Below are 23,383 nucleotides of genomic sequence, written 5' to 3' on the forward strand. Positions count from 1 at the left end.
CGGAACTACTCGCGCGCCGCCTCTCGTGCAGGCGTCTGCCAGTCCACATTTCGGAGGCGGCCGGGGGTGGGGCCAAAGCGACCAGCGCCCCCGCAGGCCCCGCCCCGTCTGGCCGGGCTGATTCTCCAGCGCACGCCCCAACCCCGGCGGGGCCGCGAACTTTAACTCTATCTCCAGGACCTGGGCTCAGCGCACCAGCCAAGTCCGACCCGAGTGCCTCGGGACCCTCCAGAAGCACCGGGGCTCCTGGGCCAGGGCGGTCCCTTCTGGCCCGGCTCCCTGCAGCAGAAGAGGCTGGCCCGGGTAGCCCTGGCAAGCGAGTCTCAGGCCTCAGAGAAGCGCTGGGACGCAGACGGGATCAAGAAAAGGACCCGCCAACTGCTCCCAGTCCTCTGGGAACCGCGCCAACACCTCTAACCCCGCGCGTCCCCGCCCCTTCTGCCCCTGCGAGCCCGGCGGCGTTGGCGAACACGCGGAAAGCGGATCGGCCTTTAGAGACCGGATTCCGGCGCCGCGCTGCGCGTGCGCGGTGCTACTGGCCGCAGGAGGCGGTGATCCCTGGCTTCGCGCTGCACGCGGCGTTAATTACTGATTGTCCTGCTCCGGGGAGGCAGGGGCGCGGGGCGCGGCTTCCCAGTGGCTGCTCGGCGGTACCCGCGAACCAAGGGACCGCCGGGCCGATGAGACTGTCGCTTCTTTGTGCTCTGTAAAGGTGCTGGGAGAGATAAGCACGGGTCGGTTCCCATCCTTTCGAACCGCCGGCGTAGAACCGAACCGGCGCGAGGGGCCGGGCGGTGGGACGGCGAGGCCGCCGAGAGGTGAGTCCGTCAAGTTCTAGAGTGAGGCGACGGGAAGGGAGCCCTGCAGGCGGGGGATTAACCGAGACAGGGTCCTGGGGCCAGGCAGCGGGACTGTAGAGAAAGGATGCTGGAGGGAGCCCGCCAGGAGCACCTGGAGAGCGGGTCTTCCCAGCTTTGGGTGGGAAGATGGGCATCGGGGTCCAGCGGAGGACTTTCTGAGGAGATGGTCTGTACTTTTCATTCTGTCACGGGAGGTGCGTTCGAGGAGCTCCCGGAGAGCGGGGGAAACCTCGACTCAGGACAATTGGGGACCTGGGCATTCGCGATGGAAAAGAATTTCAGCACGAGCCGGGACACAAATTTGTTTAAGAAAGCAGATAAACATTCAAAGGAGAATGCCGGGCCCTTTGGAGAGTGAGGGGCGCGGTTTTGGGGTTCCTGCTCCTCTTTTAAAGGAAACTTGGTAAGGGGTGAGCTTGGGAAGGTATATAGGGATGACATCAGGCTGGTGATCACAAGACCAGCTTAGGATGGTGTGGTCGTTTTCAGGATCCTTAGGCCGACGCGATCTCCATTATCTGATCAGTTATTCTGGTCAGATAATTTGGTTGGAAAGCCCCCAAATTATAGGTTCCTTAAAATATAATGCCCCTCTTTGATTAACCTGTTTATTGCACAAGCTAATTTAACAGTAATTTTCATAAGTGTGTGAATTTATGGTAACTCTCAGATTTATAGATTTCCCAGGAATTTGGGAGTGACAGAGTTGGGAGAGTGATAGGCAAGGTATGCAAAACTTTAAATTACTATTTTATTTTTCTTAGACTTCCTTTTTTGTCTCCTTTCTATATATATATGTATATTTTTATTCTGTCATACCTCTGTCCCATATTCAAAAAAGTATTGACTCTTTAAAAAATAAAAAGCCCTTAGAAAGAAAGCATTGTGCCCCCCTTTCCGTTGTCACCACTGGCCCTTTTTTTCAAGGCCATTTCCTTTGGCTTTCTTTTTCCCTCTGACATAAGCAACTTGCCCAGGAGAAGATCAGAGATGGGTCTGAGGCTGCCCTCCCCATTCTCCTTGAAGGAAAGCAGGAAGCTGCCTGGAGCTGCCACTGTTCTTGTCCTCACCCACCCCTCACCTGGCCCCTCACTGGTTTGCCTCCCTCTACCCCTCTCTGTTTTGTTGGAATGATTTCTTAATAGTTCTCTTTTGCCTGTTAGATGAATTCTCAAAACTTCTGCCCATGAAGCTTCAGGAGTATAGTCATACCCTACTTATACCACTGCTCCCAGGATGGTAATCAGCACTTGGGCAACACATGAGTTTAACAAGTACTGCCTCATCATTCATTTGTGTTTTCCTCATTCAGCTTGCAAAATTGGTATCATAGGCTTTTCAGATGAGGTCATGAATATGAAAGTTGATCCAAAGTAGAATAGCTGGTTGCCCCTTGCTTTTGTTTAGTGAAACTCCTTCTCTGTGTCTTTTACCGGGACATGGGTTTGGCCACCACTTACCATTGGTCCTGAACGTTTGCTGGGTCCTGAACTGAGGATACCTTCCTCTGCTTTTTAAGCCCCAACTCACATTCTAAATCCTCTTTGGGGAATAGTGTTTGTGTTCTAAACACTATTATGAGAATGAGTAATAGTTTATGATAAAACTTTCACTGGTTTGTAGCAATATAAGAATAAGATAGTGAGTTTTTCATGGAGTTTAATTTATTTAAAGAGCTCTGATGCAGTCATTTAAAAGAATCAGGGTAATCTGTGTATACTAACATGACATGTCTAATTCATTGTTGAGTGGTAGGGAGAAAGATTTCATTTGTGTGTTTAAAGTACACATTTATTTGAGTATGGCTGTAAAATATCATGAAAACACAAAAAAATGGTAAAATTAAGTACCTTTGAGATGTAGGATAGGGAAAGGGACCTTAAATGAATTTATGTATAAGGAGACTATTATCAGTTTAAGAAAATTTTTAAATGTGAATTCTTTTTTTTCTTAATAACTTCATTTTGTTTATTTAGTTTAGTTTTTTTTTTTTTTAATGTGGCATTGGGGTTCTAACTCAGTGCCTCACATTTGCTAAGCAAGCATTCTACCACTGAGCCACAACTCCAGCCCTTAAATGTGAATTCTGAGATGATTATTCTACTTTGTGTATGTGTTAAAAGATTCTTTCATGAAATGGTGGTGTTGGTGAAGTTAGTTAAGTATGGTTTTGTTTTGAATTACTGTTCCCAGCACAATAAGTAGTTACCAGTATGGCTGTGGCTACAGGAATGTCTGAATTAGTTGCCTGTTAGCACTAAGCTGTTCTCCACTTGCTTTGTGTGTTTTAACAATGCAAGGGGAGACCCTAGAACTCTAGTTCTCCGTATCTTCACAGTACCTTGAACCACACTAATCATATTAAATGATTCTGTGTAAACTTTATATGATTAGACATTCATTTTCAAATGAGATCAGACATGTTTAAGGTTATATGGCCATACATTGTACATTCATTTTTAGCATGAAGTTTCAAATTGTTACAGGAGTGAGGTAGAGAGTTTTTCTTTTCTCTCTTTTCTAGGAAGGTGCAATGGCAAAGAATTTATCTGTTATCTTGGTCCTGATCTTAGCCCTTTCCGTCACAAATCTCCTTCAAGAACTAGAATCAGCAGCTGCTTTCTCTCAGACCACTGAGAAAATCAATCCAAACTGGGAATCTGGCATTAATGTTGACTTGGCATTTACCACACAGCAACATCATGTGCAACAGCTCTTCTACCGCTATGGGGAGAACAATTCCTTATCAGTTGAAGGGTTCAGAAAATTGCTTCAGAATATAGGCATAGATAAGATTAAAAGAATCCATATACACCATGACCACGAGCATCATCCTGACCACGACCGTCACTCTCACAGGAATCATGCTGCTTCCGGTAAAAATAATCGGAAAGCTCTTTGCCCAGACCATGACTCTGATGCTTCAAGTAAAGATCCTCGAAACAGCCAGGGAAAAGGATCTCACCGGCCAGAACACACCGATGGTAGAAGAAATGTCAAGGAGAGCGTCAGTGCCAGTGTAGTGACCTCAACTGTGTATAACACTGTCTCTGAAGGGACTCACTTTTTGGAGACAGTAGAGACTCTGAAATCTGGAAAACTCCTCAAAGACGTAAGCAGTTCCACCCCACCCAGTATCACAGAAAAGACCCGGGTGGGCCGGCTGGCTAGTAGGAAAATCAATGAGTCTGTGAGTGAGCCCAGAAAGGGCTTTGTGTACTCCAGAAACATAAATGACAATACTCAAGAGGTAAGATAAATGCTACTCATTATTAAAACTGCTCGTCTGATTGTCGCTGCTATTCTGTCTTGTTTATAAGTAATGTAAAGTAAAAATAAAACAGTGAGATATCTATAAAAAGATATTTTGGGGTGGATTCTTTATAAAGGTGAATATTATCAATGAAAAATAGCAGGGAGTGGGATGTGGTTTAGTGATAAGAGTGTCTACCATGTGTGAGGCCCTGGGTTCAGTTCCTAGCACCATTTAAAAGAAGAAGAAGAAAATGGAGGGTTGAAAAAGTACAAGTTACAATCTGTGTTTTAGGGAAAAGTGTTGTTGAAAGGGGTTTAAGAACATCAGAGAGAAACTATGGTGCCTCCTTGACAGAAGAATCACAATGATTTGTGAAATGCATGAAATTAAGTAGTTACCAAGAATGTCCTTGGGCTGAGCAAGTGAAAGATCTCATCAGAAGGTTTTGAGTTCACATGATATTTCTAAAATAGATTTTCAGACTCTTTATAATTCGCCTTGGCTGAGAGACGTCAAAAAAGAAAGAAAGAAAGAGAGAAAGAAGTACTTCATTCAAACCAGCATATAACTGTACCATGTTTGCGAGAATTTCACTATTGCCATAGCAATGCTGGTGATGAAGTTCATTTTGAGTAGGATTGGCCGAGAATTATGAGAGTTTGCAATGTCTTTACAAAAGATGAGAAACAGGTACTATAGCCAGTTCTGAGTCCCTCCACCTCACCCCACTCCTTTGGTGGAGAGATTAAATGGCACAGAGGAGTTTCTCTTCAAACTGAGCTTGTCATCCAATTAAATTGTTCAAAACATCTTCTTGCCTATACAAGTTCATTTATTATCCAGCATTGCCCTCCACAAGCATAATCTGAATAATTTAATATTCTCATTCTAGAGCATTATTTTGCCAGGTATGTAGACAGAACTGAGCTAAGTTTTTGCAAGTAGAGTCATTGCTGGGAGAACAACATGTCTTGGGCTTGTTTGGACCAAGTAGGATAGCGTTTGTACTAAAATATATTTCTCAATCTCTAATGAACTGCATTTCGAAATTAAAGCTCATTTCCTTAATAGGTTTATACAATGAGTTAACAGGCTTGTGAATCTCCATTTATCCCCAAGCTTGTTCTACTTGAGGCTTTCTCCCTAGGTGACTAGTGATGTAACTGCTTCTCCCAAGTAGGCAGAAGAGGGTAGCATATCACCATGTGACACAGGATCTCCACACACCTAGAGGCAAGTTCCAAAGTACTGAAAACAAAAGTTGATTTTAACTTGCACTGACTTAAACAAATGAAGAAATAGCTTTAATAAGGTAAAGGTGATGTTTTGTCAGAATGAATTTTCAGATTCTGTAAAGGTAGTATCTTTTGGTGACTCACTGCTTTGTTTCTTTCAGTGTTTCAATGCTTCAAAGCTGCTTACATCTCATGGCATGGGCATCCAAATTCCACTGAATGCCACTGAGTTCAACTATCTCTGCCCAGCCATCATCAATCAAATTGATGCTAGATCTTGTCTGATTCATACAACAAGTGAAAAGAAAGCTGAAATCCCTCCAAAGACCTATTCTTTACAAATAGGTAGAATTGCATTTTTTTAATGTAAAAAATAATTTCCAGTAGAGACATTTATGTTGTTCTTATATTTGCATCTATTCATTCTTTAACACATTTCTACCTGTATCATTTTAGTTGTTCTCTGCCCTATATGTGAAGAAAGCAAGTATGTTAATCTCCCCCTAAAAAAAAAAAAAAGAAAGAAAGAAAACTTAGATGATGATTTGTTGGAAATCATCCCACAGGAGGAGGTATCAGGATCACCTCAAATTTGGGCTTTTTAAATATCATGATATACTATTTAGGGGGGAAATCAGTTTATCTCTTCTGCTTAGGAGCCTAGTTCTTGGTAAATAAAATTAAGATAAGCCATGTTGTAATGTAGGGTCACATTGTTCAAAAGCAATAATGGGCAAGAAATAATTGCCTTATTTACTGGGGAAATCACTGAGTTCCCTGTTTTCGTCTCTCTGTCTGCCCAACTCCAGCCTTCTTAACTTAGCTGTTATGGATAATGGGAATCCAAAAGCTTGAGCTAGCATTCATCCTTGGTAATGCTTTTTTCCTCCTTCTATCCCCACTTGAAGCGTTTCTACTAGGCTTATTCCCCTCACCTGGAGGGTTCTTAATTACCAGCCAGCTTGTTCCTTTGAGCTGTCAGTGTTTTTTTGGTTATGGTGCTATTGCTACAGTCTTTTTTGCACTGAATTTTTGTATCTTTATAACTTTTTTGTTTTTCAGTGTTGCTTTATGTCATTCTCCAAAGGTCTCCATTTAGAAGTTTATTGACTATGTTTTTCTTTTGCTCTGTTACAACAGCCTGGGTTGGTGGCTTTATAGCCATTTCCATCATCAGTTTCCTATCTTTGCTGGGGGTAATCTTGGTGCCTCTCATGAATCGAGTGTTTTTCAAATTTCTCCTAAGTTTCCTTGTGGCATTGGCCGTTGGGACTTTGAGTGGCGATGCTTTATTACACCTTCTTCCACATGTAAGTACAGTAATTTGTTCTACCAATGTGTTTTTATTCAGTATTGAAAATATTTGTGTATATTTAGTTTATATTAGAATTCTTTGTATCATTACATATAAAATGTTAGAAATTTGATTTAGAGAATTTAGTTTTAAAATATATTTGGTAACTGAAATATACATTTTTTTTTTTTAAAGAGAGAGACAGAGAGAGAGAATTTTAATATTTATTTATTTATTTTTTTAGTTTTCAGTGGACACAACATCTTTGTTTGTATGTGGTGCTGAGGATCGAACCTGGGCCGCACGCATGCCAGGCGAGCGCGCTACCGCTTGAGCCACATCCCCAGCCCTGAAATATACATTTTTGTCTAGACTTTAATACTTGCTTTTTTCTTTTCTTTATAAGGAAATCTGCTAAATATGGACTTAATTTTTTGAACCTACTTAATTTAAAAAAAATTCTGCTCAGATATTAGTACTGTGATAGACTGTAATGATGGATGAGAATTAATCTGTTTATGTAATAGCCACACAAATAAAATATATGACCTTTATGTTCCCAAGAAACCTAGAGGTTTTCTTCAGAGTTGAATTTATTTATTTATTTATTTTTAGAACTCCACACTTTATAACATGAGTGAATTCTTAAGTAAAACAAGTTTGGTAAAGTGAGTTTATTTGTCCATTAAATATTTGGGATACATTTCAGGCCAAAAATATTTGGATCTCACTTTTTAAATTTCCCTTAGAGATTTTTCAGGTAAGTAGGAAAATGAAATCATTCCATTCCTAGGACATACAAAACTCATATTCTATTCAATAGTGAAAGAAAACTATTTTGCTATGACAAGCTTTCTGACCACCAGATGACAGATGTTCAAGAATACATGCTACACGATGTAGCCCTGGCATGGGGTGTCCCTGTGGCCTCAGTTAGTGTGCTCCACATCGGGTTCCCTCACACGTAGTAGCAATAGCTTGTTATTACTACACTCAGCTTTGGCTCCTGGGTCTGTGAACCTGAATCTCAGATATCTGCCAGGACCATCACTACACACAGACTAGATTCTTACAAGGCCATTCTGACCCCATTATGAACCTCTCAGTTGGAAGTATGAGCAGTAGATACAATGTCTTATTAAATATAGCATTTCCCTGTTAATTGTGTTTATGGCAACTTGTCAAACATTGAGAATACTCCCTATCTATATTATGAGGATTTCTGGGGACTATATCTGTCTTTATACTAAACAGATCCACTACTCTATTAAGTGCATGCGTAATATACATAACATACTTGGGCATTTCATTTTTACTCTCCCTTCAACTCTGAAGTACCCCATTAATTGCGTAATTCTAAATGATTTCAAATTTGACCCTACTACCCAACCAATTTTTCTGACATTTATGACACTGATGAATTTACAAATTACATATCATTTTGCTTTCAGTCTCATGCAAGTCACCATCATAGTCATAGCCATGAAGAACCAGCAATGGAAATGAAAAGAGGTCCACTTTTCAGTCATCTGTCATCTCAAAACATAGAAGAAAGTACCTATTTTGATTCTACATGGAAAGGTCTGACGGCTCTAGGAGGCTTGTATTTCATGTTTCTTGTTGAACACGTACTTACATTGATTAAGCAGTTTAAAGATAAGAAGAAAAAGGTAAGAAAATGCATACTGAGTACTCACTGCATCAGACATTCACTTAGAGTAGCACTCTAACTAGATTGTTAGAGTATCTCATGAAGGGTATATGATCATTGCTCAAGAGGAGTTCTATACCTTCAAGGTACTTTTTATTCCTGAGGACATTCCTGTAGAGCAGTTCTGTATTTTTTATTTAATTTATATTTTAGTTGTAGTTGGACACAATGCCTTTATTTTTTTATTTTTATGTGGTGCTGAGGGCCACACACGTGCTAGGCAAGAACTCTACTGCTGAGCCACAACCCTAGCCCCAGTTCTGTATCTTGATAATCCTGGAGTTTTCTATCTTTACTGTTCCTTGTAATTCATGGGAAAATAAGAAAGGCAATGATAAGCATTCATATAAATTAGCAAACACAAGGCACAAGCTGGATTTTCAAGACTAGAAGTGTTACAAATACTTACTGGTGTTTATGATTAACTATTGTGTTTAATTTTAAGTTATTTATCCAGTAGCTGATTGTTCTCTTTAAAAGGGTATGTGACTTTCACAGGCTTGCTCTTTGCAAATTAAACCATGAAATAGTATGAAGCCAAGTTAAGTTTTTTTATTTCTGGCAAAAATACCTTTTGAGTCCCCTAAGGTCATCTGCCTTTCTATCTGATGTGGTCAGACAAGTCAGTTGAAAGATTATTGGAAGGGACTCTTAAAGTGATGAGTGCACATCCCAGACACATTAATTTAACAAAATATCTACACTCATTTGATGTTGATCAGGATTTTCTTTGAGTTGAAGTTTTGTATTATATGTCATATGTGTTTTTTAAAATAACCATGAACATTTCATGTATAATTTCCCATTTTAGTTTCTGTAAAATTGAAGAAAAGGTTACAAACTTGTAAAGCTATTCTAAATGTAGAATCTAGATCTTGGAAATTTTAAATATTTTATACAGTGGTTATCTTACATGATTTAATAGTTTTTTGGGTTTTTTTGTTTTTAGCAACTTGTCTGAGTTTTTTAAGTGCATTCGACTTACATGTTCATCGAAGTAGCTATTCTCACATCATGTCATAGTTTGAGCAACATGTAATTAAATTGTGCAATTATAGTAACAAGTTTAACTGGCATGAAGAGGTTTGAAAACTAACACAGTTGATTCTTGCATTGAGCTCACTGTGGGAATCAAGTGCATGTGTGAACAGGAGAGCAGCCTCCTCCCTCCCATGAACATTTGCCCTTATGGGTTTTACAGTTACTAAAATCTCACATTGCAATTTTTGAACTTTTTTTTTCTTTTTGTACCAGGTATTGAACCCAGGGACACTTAACCACTGAGCCACATCCCCAGCCCTTTTTAAAATTTTATTGATAGGGTCTTGCTAAGTTTCTTAGGACCTCACCAAGTTGCTGAGGCTGGCTTTGAATCACAATCTTTCTGCCTTGGCCTTCTGAGCCACTGGGATTACAGGAGTGCGCCACTGCACCCAGCCTTAAACCTTCTCTTTAGTAGACTTAAATTTGGAGGGAAGAAGTACTAATAAGAATAGCTTCCGGGCTGGGGTGGTAGCTCGGTGGTAGAGCACTTGCCCTGTATGAGTGAGGCCCTGGGTTTGATCCTTAGCACCGCATAAAAATAAATAAATAAAATAAAGATATTGTTTCCAACTAAAATATACAACTAAAAAAAAAAAAACTTAAAAAAAAAATGAATTGCTTCCTCACTGCCCCTCACCCCCAACCTTGTTTCTGGGGATTTAACCAAGGGGCACTTTACCACTGAGCTACATCCTCAGCACTTTTGTTTTTTATTTTGAGACAGGGTCTCACCAAGTTGGTTACAGCCTTGCTAACTTGCTGAGGCTGGCCTTGAACTTGGGATCCTCCTGTCTCAGCCTCCTGAACCACTGGGATTACATATATGCACTACCATACCCATCAGTTTATTCGTTTTTAATCTAGGAAGTAATCTTCCATGTTCCCCTTTCTCAGTTGCTTTACCAGTCTGGCTTGAATATATACTGTCTCCAAGCTGGGGTTCTAGCTCAGTGGTAGAGCCTTTACCTCATACATAAGAGTCACTGGGTTTGGTCCTCAGAACCACATAAAAATAAAGAAAGAAAGTATTGTGTCTTATCTACAGCTAAAAATATTTTTCAAAAATTACTATCTCTAGTATATAAGCACTTAGGAGGCAGCAAGTAAGTGTAATTTCTAGACACAATCTTTCCATGGGAGTCTTACAAACATTATATGTTCTCTTCCTTGTTTAGAATATGTTGAGTTTGTTTTTGGTCAAGGACATCCAGATGTTGGTGATTGATACTTAATACCAATCTTGTTCCCTCAAAAAAAAAAAAAACTCATTAAATGGTGAATATTGAGAGTTCTTCAGTCCCATAATAGGGCATTTTATTTGGAATTTTCCTTCAGAAAGCCAAGCTACACTCCTGGGAGATTCTATATTGCATAATTTTAAGTCAGTCTGAAATCTCTATCTCATACTAGATATGTATTTATATAGTTGGACCCTCATAAGAATTCATCTTTAAACTTACTTACTACCAGGGAATCATTTGTGACATCCCTCTCTTCCCCATACCCAGCCAGTTTTTATTAAATAAATAAGTTCATGGTATTTCCATTTCTCCCCTTCTTCCTTGCAGTCATTCTAATCTAGGCCTGATTATCTCTAACCTTAGTGACAGCTGTTACTTCCTAACTAACCTGTGCACATGATTTTCTCTTCCTCCTCTCCCAGTCCAGTTTTCACAGAGCTGGCAGTGATTTATTTAAATGAAAAGATGATGAGAGCTGAGCATCGTGGCACACACCTGTAATCCCAGGGGCTTGGGAGGCTGAGACAGGAGGATTGTGCGTTCAGAGCCAGCCTTAGCAAAAGCGAGGTGCTAAGCAACTCAGTGAGACCCTATCTCTAAATAAAATACAAAATAGGGCTTGGGATGTGGCTCAGTGGTTGAATGCCTCTGAGTTCAATCCCCGGTACACACACACACGTCCCCCCCCAAAAAAAAGGATGATGAGATTATACACCACTATTTAAAATCCTTCTGTGACTTCTCATTTCCTTGTGGACAAAGGCCACCACTCTTTTTCTTTTCTTTTTTTTTTTTTTTTTAGTATCTTTATTTTTTTATTTACTTTTTTTTTTAAGCGGTGCTGAGGATCAAACCCAGGGCCTCACACATTCTAAGCAAGCACTCTACCACTGAGCCACAACCCCAGCCCCAGGCTACCACTTTTAACACGGTTTGCATCGTCTGAACTACTTTTGTTGCCTCAACCCTGTCTCTAGCCACCCTCTCTCTGGCCTACCAGGCCCCAGCCACCTTGTACCTTTAGTTCCAGGATGATGCTGGCCCCTTGATGTTTCAGAGCCCTCTCCTCATTTTTTGCCTTGCATGGAATACTGCCTACTCCACCCTTCCCTGACAAACTCCTTATCCCTAAGTCTTGGTGCAATCATCATACTTTTTCAAAAGCTTGTCCTGAAACTTATGTAAGTCTTTTTATGATAGCCTCTAATAACACCCTATGTTTTTCTATTGTAAAATGTAACAAAGATTGCAAGCAAAAAATTATATAATTATCTGTGTAACATCCCCTCCCTATGGATAATAAGCCCCATGACAACAGAAACTATCTTGTTTTATGTTGAGCTGTCATTATTTAGCACAGAAATATTTATAAGTTCTTAATACTTAAAGAATAAAAGAATTTATTAAGCTCTAAGTTCTAAAGTCATTGTTCAATGAGAAATAAAGCACCAACAAAAATTATTTAAGATACCCTTAATTCACTCCATAAATATGTGCAATTACTATTTGTCAATCAAAAAGTAACTTTGATTTAAAGTTTTAAATCAAACTTTAAAAAATGTCCTGAATTTGGTCTGGGGCTGTAGCTCAGTGCCTAGCATGTGTGAGACACTGGGTTTGATCCTTAGCAATGCATAAAAAAATAAATAAAAATCCATCCACAACTACAAAAAAAAAAAATTCTTTTCAAATATCCTGAATTTGTGCTTACGTCACATGCATAAGGCCCTGGATTCAATCCCCAGCACCACAAAAAAAAAAAAAAAAAAAAAATCTTGATTTCATTTATTTTCACAAATATCTAAGTACTTTCTCTGAGGCACTATGGTAGGGATAAATATAAAGTTTGGTCTATGTTGGTTTAAAAAAAAAGAAACCTTACATGCTGTTAGACCTAAAGTATAACCTCAATTTGGGTGGCAATTGTTTAAGTCATACTCAGAGGTAGTACAAATAAGAAATTCACTATTTGTATGATAATTTTCATCATTTTAAATATTATCTTTGCATAAGTAGGTAATACACAGACACCATTGTCAGTGTGACCTTTATATAATATAAATGTTGCTTTGACTCAAGGACAATCTCTCAAACACAGTATTTGGGGTGGTTTAAAAAAAAGGCCTAGTGATAATTTCAAGGCTGTGACAGAGACTTGTTTAAAAAGAGAAAACATGTTAATGGTGTTTTGATAGGAAAAGTATTTTAGTATAGTTTTTCAGTTATGAAAACTCTGAGAAGTATGGGTTTTCCATGCCTAGTTGGATAGCAGATCATCTAGTGCCTGAAGGATATGCCTCTAACTGGTTCTAAATTAATAACCTAAGGTAGAGTTTCTGTTTTAATGTGGGGATGAATCACTTGGGGATCTAATTAGAATCCAAATTCTGACTCATCAGTTCTAGGCTGTGGCCTAAGAGTGTGCCTTTCTGACAAGTTCCCAGGGGATGATATGCTGCTTGTGTAAGACCACAGCTAGAGTAGATGATCTAGGAGGCATTCAGTATTAGTTTCAGGAGGATTAATGTGTGATTTTCCTACATCTCATATTACTGAGGCATTCTTTAATTTTCTGACAGCTACCATGCCTAAGATTCACTAGTAAGTACTATGCAAATCATTACAGGCCCTGTCCTTAGATGGCTTTCATTCTGGTAGAAATGTGTTAATTGTATTGTCTTTTCCTATATCAAATCAAGTGTTTCAAAGTATTGCTTTCCCTTACTATTTTAGAATCAAAAAAAACCTGAAAATGACGATGACGTGGAGATTAAGAAGCAGTTGTCCAAGTATGAATCTCAACTTTCCACAAATGAGGAGAAAGTAGATACAGATGATCGTAAGTCCCTATGAGTGAATCTGAGGGCCAGGAACAAGGCAGAGTGGGTTGCACTGGGATTTGTAGGCAACTCAGACTATTTGAAAGAGGTGTGATTATATTATTTTTTTTCAGTATCTCATACTTTTAAAATTTTTCAATTAGTAAGTTGTTTCTGTGTATATTTACATTTCTTTTTCTGTATTTTTTTGGTGGGGAGATGGTTTGTTGGGGATAGAACCCAAGGCTTCATTCATGCTAAGTACACACTTTACCACCTAGCTATATCCCCAATCCTTACAGGTTTTTATTTTGAGATCAGTTCAGACTTACAGAAACAATTTGAGGGCTGGGGTTGTGGCTCTGTGGTAGAGCACTTGCCTAGCATGAGTGAGACACTGGGTTCAATTCTCAGCACCACATATAAATAAAGGTTCATTAAACAACTAAAAAATATATACTTTAAAAAAGTAAAAAGAAAATAAACAATTTGAAAATAATAGAAAGAATTCTAATATCCCCTTCTCTATTTTAGATTCCTTGTTTATTTATTTATTAGATATTTGTTTTTTGTTGTTTGTTGCACTAGGGATTGAACCCAGGACCAATCTAGCACATGCTAGGCAGCCACTCCACCACTGAGCTACATCCCCAGCCCTATTTATTTATTAAATTTATTTGTCATTTTCTCTGTTTCTGTCTATATACACATACACATATTTTTTTGTCCTGAACTACTTTGAGAATAAGTTGTGGACGTGACACTTCTTTGCCTCTAAATATTGCGGAGTATGTCTCCTATGAAAAGGGACATTTTGTTTATAACCACAGTTCAATTCACTTATCAAAATCAGGAGATTTCTGGGTTGGGGTTGTGGCTCAGTGGTAGAGCACACGCCTAGCATGTGCGAGGCCCTGGGTTCAATCCTCAGCACCACATAAAAATAAATAAGAAATAAAGGTATCATGTCCAACTACAACTAAAAGAAAATTTTTTAAAAAAAGATCAGGAGATTTCTGTTGGTGCAGTGTCATTCTGTAGTCTATACAACTTGTTCTGTTCTTTTTTTTTTGGTTTGTTTTTTTCCAGTTATCTTAATTTCTTCACCCCCACAAAAAAAAAAAAAAAAAAGAAAAAAACGGTCCAGAATACAATTCAGAATCAAATGTTCCATTTAATTGCTTCTCATTTTGAGTTTGTCTAATGTCTTTTAATGATTAAATGATGAGTTTGGGTAGGAAGTACAACAAAGGGTGTTGTACCCTTTGTAGTAACATGATGTGCCACCCAATATGATGCTCTGTCGCTTCCACAAAGGGTGTTGTACCCTTTTTAGTAACATGATGTGCTGCCCAATATGAAGCTCTGTCACTTATAGGTGGTGCTAATTTTGATCACTTGGCTCAGGTTCTGTCTCCCATCTTTCTCTACTGTAAAGGTACTGTTTTTCTGTAATGACTGTTGGTTTGGCATTTTTGTTGTACACTGTTAAGATTCATATATATGTAAATTGTAGATGGACATAGCACCTTAATTTTTTTAAATTTCATTTATTTATTTTTTAGTTGTAGTTGGACGCAACACTTTTATTTTATTTATTTATTTATTTATTTTTATGTGCTGCTGAGGATCAAACCCAGTGCCTCACACGTGCTAGGCAAGCGCTCTACCACCGAGCCACAACCCCAGCCCCAAGATTCATATTTTAGATCAAACTCCTTTGAAGTCCTATCATGCCCTTCATCTCCCTCATTGTTTACTCTGCTCCAGCCTTATGTCCTTTTTTTCTCACAGTGAGCACAGGTTTGTCTCAGGGCCTTGCACTCAATGTTCCTTCAGCTTGAATGCCCTTCTCCCAGATTTTCATATAAATTCCTCTTATCCTTTAAAAGCTCAGATGCTTCCTCCTCAAAGGCTTTCCTCATTGCTCAAATACAGATCTTCCAGTCACTCTCTTTCATGTTACCCTTTACTAATTTGTACTTACCAGTGCCTCAGATTACTTGTTTGTACAAGTACTTCCTAGCTAAGTGGCTCTTTCCCCACAAATACTTAAGTTTCTTGAAGGCAGGTATTTTTGTTATCTTCAATCTATCCCCAGGGCCAAAATGCTCAGCATGACATAGGTGCTCAGTGGATACTGACTGACTACAGGATCAAAAACTTCTGTTGTTACTACTGCCTATCTGTAAGGTTTTCTGTTCACCCTAAATTTTCCAACATGCTGGGTTTTTTTTCTCCTAAAGATCAAGATAAATGCTTTCACTCTTCTTTCTGAAGCTATTCTCTCAAATTTTTGAATGGAATTCAGTGAAATTTGTAATAATGGGAGGAAGTAGCTACTCAAGAATTGGACCAAGGGGTCAGAAATGCCCTCCAAAAAATTGATTATAGGATAAAGAAAAACTGATTCTAGAATAAATAAAGAACAACTTTATTGTTGGTATTTGCTTTTCTTTGCCCACATAATAAATGCTTCTTGGTGATGGTGAAATAATTCAGATTATTTTGTTTTTCCTTGAATTTTATTATTTAAAAAAGAAGTCAGGTGACAAGATTATGCATATTTTTTATTTCAACTTTCAGTATTTTTCTAAAAAAAATTTTCTAGAATATATTTTAAATATCTAACAATATATTTTTCAAAAATAATCATGTGATTCTTTTATAATCAGAAAAATTCATCTTTTTTTAACTTTATTTATATGTGGTATTGCAGATCAAAATGATCAGAAAAATTTATCTTTTAACCTGTAGGGAGGCAGAAGAAATTAAAGGACAATGAAGAAATAGCTGTTGAAGGTTAATGTTTGAATACATTAATTTGTTAAATCATTCAGTTTCTAAAATTCATTAAGATCTGTTAATCTCTTTTATCAACAATATGCTTAGGTCAGTAGGTGTAAGAGAGTTATCATGCTTTAAGATCATTTGTTGACCTTAATTGTCAGTGGTAATGTCTGAAATGTAATCAAGTACATTAATGAAGTCTTCTGACTTTGTCCCAATATCCTTTGTGTTGATTCCTAGGACCTGAAGGCTATTTACGAGCAGACTCACAAGAGCCCTCCCACTTTGATTCTCAGCAACCAGCAATCTTGGAAGAAGAAGAGGTCATGATAGCTCATGCTCATCCTCAGGAAGTCTACAATGAATATGTACCCAGAGGGTGCAAAAACAAATGCCATTCACATTTCCATGATACACTAGGCCAGTCAGATGACCTTATTCATCATCATCATGACTACCATCATATTCTCCATCACCATCACCACCAAAACCATCACCCCCACAGTCACAGTCAGCGCTACTCTCGGGAGGAGCTGAAAGATGCTGGCATTGCCACGTTGGCTTGGATGGTGATAATGGGGGATGGCCTGCACAACTTCAGCGATGGCCTAGCAATTGGTATACATCTATATATCTGTTCCTTGTTGATTGACTCAGAAAATGTTACATTAAACAAATTGAACAAAAAAATAGTTTAGTTTTGGGCTGGGACTGTGGCTCAGTGGTAGCACACTTGCCTCGCATGTGTAAAACATTGGGTTCGGTTCTCAGCACCACGTATAAATAAATAAAATAAAGATCTAAGAAAAAAATTAAAAAAAAGAAAGTAGATCTTGCCATTTTTAAAAAAATAGGTTAGTTTAGATGAGGATATTAATGGTTTTCAAGATGATCAAAAATTTTCTCCTCTTTGGCTACTTTGACAATGAAGTTCCTAATAAATATTAGCCAGAACTAAGTGCTAGAAACTGTGCCTAGCCTGTTGCATAAATTGGAACCATCAAAAGTTCTTCACTAGAAAGGTCTTAACATCAGGCTAGAACTTGTAGGGAGAATGTGGGACGTTTTTTCTCCCTTATACATTGAAGTTCCTTTATAAGTAATAAAATCTATGCTTATTAAGGTAAAATCTTTTCTTTTATGCTAAAAGAATCTTTATGTATCTGATAAGTCCAGTTACCAATATATCCAAAGAAGAACTGCAGAATTTTTGTATTAAGCTGTTATACCACAATGGTAGATAATAAAATGTTTATAAATGTTAGTAATCTAGAAGGAATCATAAAAGTAATTACAAATTAGAACACTGAAGTCTGGATAGGTGACACTTGTCCAAGGAGACAGAGCTGTTTTATAGCCAGACCAAGATGAACCTGGGCTCTGGATACTCTGGAGTCTGTTGTGCTTCCTTCCACAAACTGTTGCATGTGATGTAAGCAGACAAAGGACTAATGTCCAAATGCACAGTCGTGGTTGATAACTGATCAGTTGTATAAAATGTTGGCTTTGTTAAGGGGGGTAGCAATTTGAGTCTCCTTGTGAGATAATGAAAGAATGAATATAAACAAGTCTAATTATATAGTGAATTCCTGAGTGAGGTCGGTGAAACATTTACACCCTTGATAGCAAGCGTTTTTCTTCCAAACCTTTTAGATCAGCTTATTTTATATTCCTGACTGAGTGTTTTATGTAGTAACAGTTACTTCTCAGGTTTAGAAGATCCTCTCTTTCTAAGACATAGTTGAACCTTCCTTTCTCTGTCATACTTGTTTGTGCTCCTCTGGGTATTTTAGACCCACTGAAATGTAATCTTAGATTTCTTATTAAGAAGATAATAGGGTAGGAAGGTTGTACAGCCAAAATATAATTTATTTTTTTTACCCCACTTTAGGTGCCAGTATTAAAAGACATACAAACCCATGTGGCAAATTTTCTTCTGGTTGATTTTTATACAGGTGCTGCTTTCACTGAAGGCTTGTCAAGTGGTTTAAGTACTTCTGTTGCTGTGTTTTGTCATGAGTTGCCTCATGAGTTAGGTAAGAAGAGGACCATGTAAACTGTATTTGCCATAGGAGTAAAATGTCTTTGTGTTGCTGGATTTTGCTGATGAGCTTTCCAGCAGGCTTCTTCTTAACTTCCATCCTTTCCCATAAGTCTACTAACCCAGTCAGCTTTCCTTTCTTCCTTGGCCAAGTTTGTTTTCAGGCTGAATCCTACAGGTACACAGTTGCCTGTGTGGGTATGCCAAAGAGGTACCTGGTTACCCTCTTCCTCTACCAAATATTTTTCAATGTCATGTACTGGTGACATCAGTGAACTGTCTTCATACACACACTGTGAATGAAACTATAGCATACAAAGGAATCATCTTCCATTAACAGAGAGAAGTTGGGAAAGAGCATCTTATTATAGCTGAAAAAAGAGGGAATTGATGAGATTTGGTCGGGGGCTTTAGTTTCTTTTTGTGTTGAGACAGGATCTAAGTTTCTGAGACTGCACTTAAACTTGTGATCCTCCTAATTCAGCCTCCCAAGTTGCTAGAAGTATAGGCCTGCACCACCATGCTTGGCTAATGAGTTGTATTTTAAATAATATTCTTTGTCATTGGTAATTGAAACCTTCATAGTTATTTTGGATCCCAGTTTGTGTTCTAGTTTTTCTTCTTGTGGTCACATTCGTTCACGTACCCCTGATAACATTTTCTGTTTTGTTTCTTGGCATGTGTTCAACTTTTGGACTCATAAGCCTCAATATCTCACTTGTGTTCCATATTCTAGATCCGTCATGCCTCATGAGGCCTCTTTGAACTATTTCCATCTCTTTTTCGCCTTTTAAATTGTAACATTACACTCATTAGCTCATAATTATATTGTGCTTTTAGCTTTTGCTGATGATTTCATGTGTACTCTCCACCCTCTCCTCCCCCTTTGTTGCCAGTTCTAAGCTCCCTGAAGCAGAGCAAAAGAACAATAGTCAGTAGATTCATGGTATTTATTAAAAGCACAATGGTCAGTAGACTCATGGTATTTATTCACTGACAAAAGTGCAAGCCTCAAGAAAACTTTGGTAAAAGATTTTTTTAGTTTATAGAACTGTTAGGATGATTTCTAGTGATTAACACTGCTCTAACGCTGGGTATTTCTTTCTTTCTCCCTGCCTGCCTTAAAAAAAAAAATTGGAGAATTTCCTTAAATCAGAGAAGGTATCTTAAAAATGACTTCGCACTTACTTCATCCTATTTTCTATTAAAGGTGACTTTGCTGTTTTATTGAAGGCTGGCATGACCGTTAAGCAGGCTGTGCTTTACAACGCTTTGTCAGCCATGCTGGCCTATCTTGGGATGGCAACAGGAATTTTCATTGGTCATTATGCTGAAAATGTTTCCATGTGGATATTTGCACTTACTGCTGGCTTATTCATGTATGTCGCTCTGGTTGATATGGTAAGTTTTTAAGAAGTCAGACATTGACTACTTAAATAAAAGAAATATTCAGTAAAAGTTCATTCACAAAAAGGTTTTATGTTAAATGCAGCAGTAATAAATGATTCTAAATTTTTAAAAGTGGGATATAAAAATACAGATTCTGTTGAGTGATTGTTGATTAATTACAGGCACATTTTTATGCTACCTAATGTATATCCAGATACATATAAATACTCGCCCCTTCTGATATATCTTTTTACAGTAGAGTCTTGATATTAGGCACTGAATTGTCTATAGATTTGTAGGAAACCTAGAACAAGCCACATTGTTGGCATGCTGTGTGTATTTCAGAATGCTGAAAGTGTCCTTATTGTCAAAGGAGTTATATATGCTTTTGTCACCAAAGTTCACATAAACAATCTCAGCCAATCTTATTGCTGAAACTTTATGTAGTGTAAGGTTTCCGGTCTCTGAACTCAGGTGAGCCATGCATTGTGTTTAGTTCAGATATGCAGGCAATCAATTGAAGCAGGACAATCAATATAGTTTTCTATTTCACAGTGGAGCAAACTGGACTAATAAAAATTTTCACTTGCTCAAAACACAATAATCATTGTTAATTAAACTACTAGGAAGTGCTATTAACATTACCTAGAGTTAGTATGTATATTTTCATGAATTGCCCATAGTATATTCAACTACAAATAAAAGTTGGTATACTATCCTAAAAAATTTTTGGAAAATTAATCTGTAGTTCTAAAAATTTAAATGTTGACTCTTATTTTCCCCCCCTCTCTTTAAGGTACCTGAGATGCTGCACAATGATGCTAGTGACCATGGATGTAGCCGTTGGGGCTATTTCTTTTTACAGAATGCTGGGATACTTTTGGGTTTTGGAATTATGTTACTTATTTCCATATTTGAACATAAAATTGTGTTTCGTATAAATTTCTAATTAGGATATGAATGCTAGAGTAGCTTAAAAAATATTGCTGTCAATAGTTTAGGTCATAGGAAGATGAGTTTGTGCTACAAAATGCAGCATTTAAAGCTAGTGGATTTTGTGATTTTTGTATTGAATATTGCCATTTGTTGCGCTTATAAGGTCAGTTATGTTAATAACATAAAGGTATGGTTTAGCTGGACGTGGTGGCGTACGCCTGTAATCCTAGCAACTCAGGAGGCTGAAGCAGGAGGATCGCAAGTTCAAAGCCAGCCTCAGCAACTTAGCAAAGTCCTGAGCAACTTAGCGAGACCCTGTCTCAAAAAAAAAAAAGGCTGGGGATATGGCTCAATGGCTAAGCCCCCTGGGTTCAATCCCTGGTACCAAAAAATAAAAAATAAAAATAAGATAGAAGGTACGGTTTAATGTTTAAATTATTCTGTTTTGGAAATGTGTGCAAATAACCAATACTTCCAGTTTAGTGTATAAAAGAGACTTGGCATGACATGTTCTGTATATTTCAGGGAAAATGTTTTAATGCTTTTTGTAGAACTTAATGTAACCAGTAATTCCTATACTGGATTTCAGGCCTCTGAAGAACTGTTGGTGTTAAGGAGTAAGAATGTACACAAAGCCTAAGATACCTATTGATCTTTACTGAATTTAAGCTATGATGAGGAAGAAAAGAGAAGAATTTGAGAATTGAAGACTTGTTGATTTCTTACAAAAATCACAAAATTGGTTGCAATATTGAGCAGAAATGTTAGATGCAAATTTTAAAAGGCAAAAGTAGTATAGAGTTCATTCACACACATCTTTCCCAAAGTATTAACGATCCTGTAAAAACAGTGAGCACTTTTCATATGGTAACTTATTGTACATTGGTTTGTATAAATGAAGTCCAAATATATTTAATGAATTCAAACAATATGTCACTTGACCAATAAATTGGATTTTTAACTATTTGTGTGGCAATATGCCAGATGAGTATTGTAAGTTTATCACCAAAAGACTTGCTTATCACCAAGTTATATATCACCAAAAGCTATAATAATGATTGATTATCTGGTTTTCCCAATGTCAGAGTATTAAAACTTTGATCTATGTGAGGACATCAGAACCCATTCTAAGTGTAATTTGACTTCTTGGATTTCAGAAAGTACTTTGGTATCATTCAGTGCTTCAGTGTTGTCATTGTGAGCAATTGTCCTTTTATATATGGTACTGTGGACATACCAGGGCCATCTGTGGCAATATCTAGATGTTTCTTTCCTACAAAATAAATTTTTCTTGTCAACTCAATATCAGATATCACATATTCTTTATTCCGTTTTACTATCTTAACCATTTTTAAGTGTGTATTTCAGTAGTGTTGAATCTATTCATATTGTTGTGCATTTGACCTCCAGAATTTTTTTCATCTTGCAAAATATACTCTATACCCATAAAACAATAATTCCTCACCCTCCCACCCCCAACCCTGGTAACTACCATTCTACTTTCTGTTTCTGTAAAATTGATAAATCTGGTTTTCTAAATTATAATCTAGATTATAGTATCTGGATTACTTATATATTATTTTAGGGGTAACCTTATTCTGGTTCTAAATTCTTTATCATAAATGGTATTTCAAAGACTGTTGGTCCACAGTTTCTTCCCAGGTGTCCCTTTTTTTTTTTTTTTTTTTTTTTTTTTTAAACAGCCAGCCCGAAAAGATGAGAAAAAAGAGGTTTTTAAGTTTTTTTTTCGGTACTTGGGATTGAACCCAGGACCACTTTACCACTAAGCCATGTCCCCAGTCCTTTTTTTTACTTTTTACTTTGAGACAGGGTCTCATTAAGTTGCTGAGGGTCTGGCTGAATTATCAGAGCTGACCTGAAACTTGTGATCCTTTTGCCCCAACCTCCCAAGTCACTGTAAGTAAAGGTGTGCACCACTACACCTGGCAAGAGTATTATTTGTCTAAATTCTAATGAGAATCAACAACAATTGAACAATGTCCCACCTCCTACTTATGACCTTCTAAGAGACCAGCATTCTGTTACCCAAACAGAGTAAAGGAAGGGCTGGGGTTGTGGCTCAGTGGTAGAGTGCTTGCCTAGCACGTGCGAAGCCCTGGGTTCAATCCTCAGCACCATATAAAAATAAATAAAAATAAAAAGGTATTGTGTCCAACTATAAGTTTTTTTAAAAAAAGGAATATGAGTAATAAAATAATTACTTGGTTGGGAGCACCTGTAAGGATAAAATAAAGCATCTGCTCCTTTAGCTGAATGATTACTCTGCTTCAGAAACATCTAGACCCTACTGTAGTGCCACTGCTAGATTAGTGCAAGATAAAGAAGTTCCTATAATAGCTGGAAATATTCGTCTAGGAGTTTGGAGAACATAGAAACTTGTATGTTTTCCACAGAGATTCTGAAGATGGGGGTATCTGGACCTGTCCCCCAAAACAAGATGAATAGAACCATGGTTCCCACTTTAGTGTGAACCCATTAGTGGGTATGTGCAAGACTTAAGCAGGTATTTCCTGTAGCTCTGTAGGAGAATAAAAATGAGAGGAAGATGAAGGAGCTATAGGATCCAGACCAAAAACTGATCTTCAGGAGAGAGAGGATTGTGAAACTGATTGGAAAGACACAAATAAAGATATCTTGAATAAAAAAATGAGACAAATAGAATCACAATCATAAAAGCAGGCCATATGTTTAAGAACAAATAGGTTTATTTTCATTAGTTCAACTATAGAGTATATCAAAGTGATTT

General features: G+C 37.9%; 1 protein-coding gene across 1 annotated transcript; it reads left to right on the forward strand.

Annotated features, from left to right (window-relative positions):
• The first annotated feature begins 112 nt into the window (after nt 1-112).
• On the forward strand, nt 113-21,919 carry Slc39a6 (solute carrier family 39 member 6). The gene is made up of 10 exons (XM_076836707.2): nt 113-818; nt 3,385-4,110; nt 5,513-5,696; nt 6,492-6,661; nt 8,097-8,315; nt 13,375-13,480; nt 16,491-16,868; nt 18,206-18,286; nt 19,502-19,692; nt 20,477-21,919. Exons 2-10 carry the CDS (start codon nt 3,394-3,396, stop codon nt 20,627-20,629), a joined length of 2,199 nt encoding a protein of 732 aa, XP_076692822.2. The 5' UTR covers nt 113-818; nt 3,385-3,393; the 3' UTR covers nt 20,630-21,919.
• Nucleotides 21,920-23,383: the final 1,464 nt, after the last annotated feature.

The sequence above is a fragment of the Callospermophilus lateralis genome, chromosome 17, assembly GCF_048772815.1.
Source record: "Callospermophilus lateralis isolate mCalLat2 chromosome 17, mCalLat2.hap1, whole genome shotgun sequence".
NCBI lineage: Eukaryota > Metazoa > Chordata > Mammalia > Rodentia > Sciuridae > Callospermophilus > Callospermophilus lateralis.

What these genes read in the sequence shown, in the direction of transcription:
- Slc39a6 (XM_076836707.2), top strand. Translation starts at nt 3,394, where the DNA reads ATGGCAAAGAATTTATCTGTTATCTTGGTCCTGATCTTAGCCCTTTCC. An exon ending in TTAAAGATAAGAAGAAAAAG is followed by an intron (nt 8,316 to 13,374) that starts GTAAGAAAATGC and finishes TTACTATTTTAG; the next exon opens with AATCAAAAAAAACCTGAAAA. An exon ending in ATGTCGCTCTGGTTGATATG is followed by an intron (nt 19,693 to 20,476) that starts GTAAGTTTTTAA and finishes CCTCTCTTTAAG; the next exon opens with GTACCTGAGATGCTGCACAA.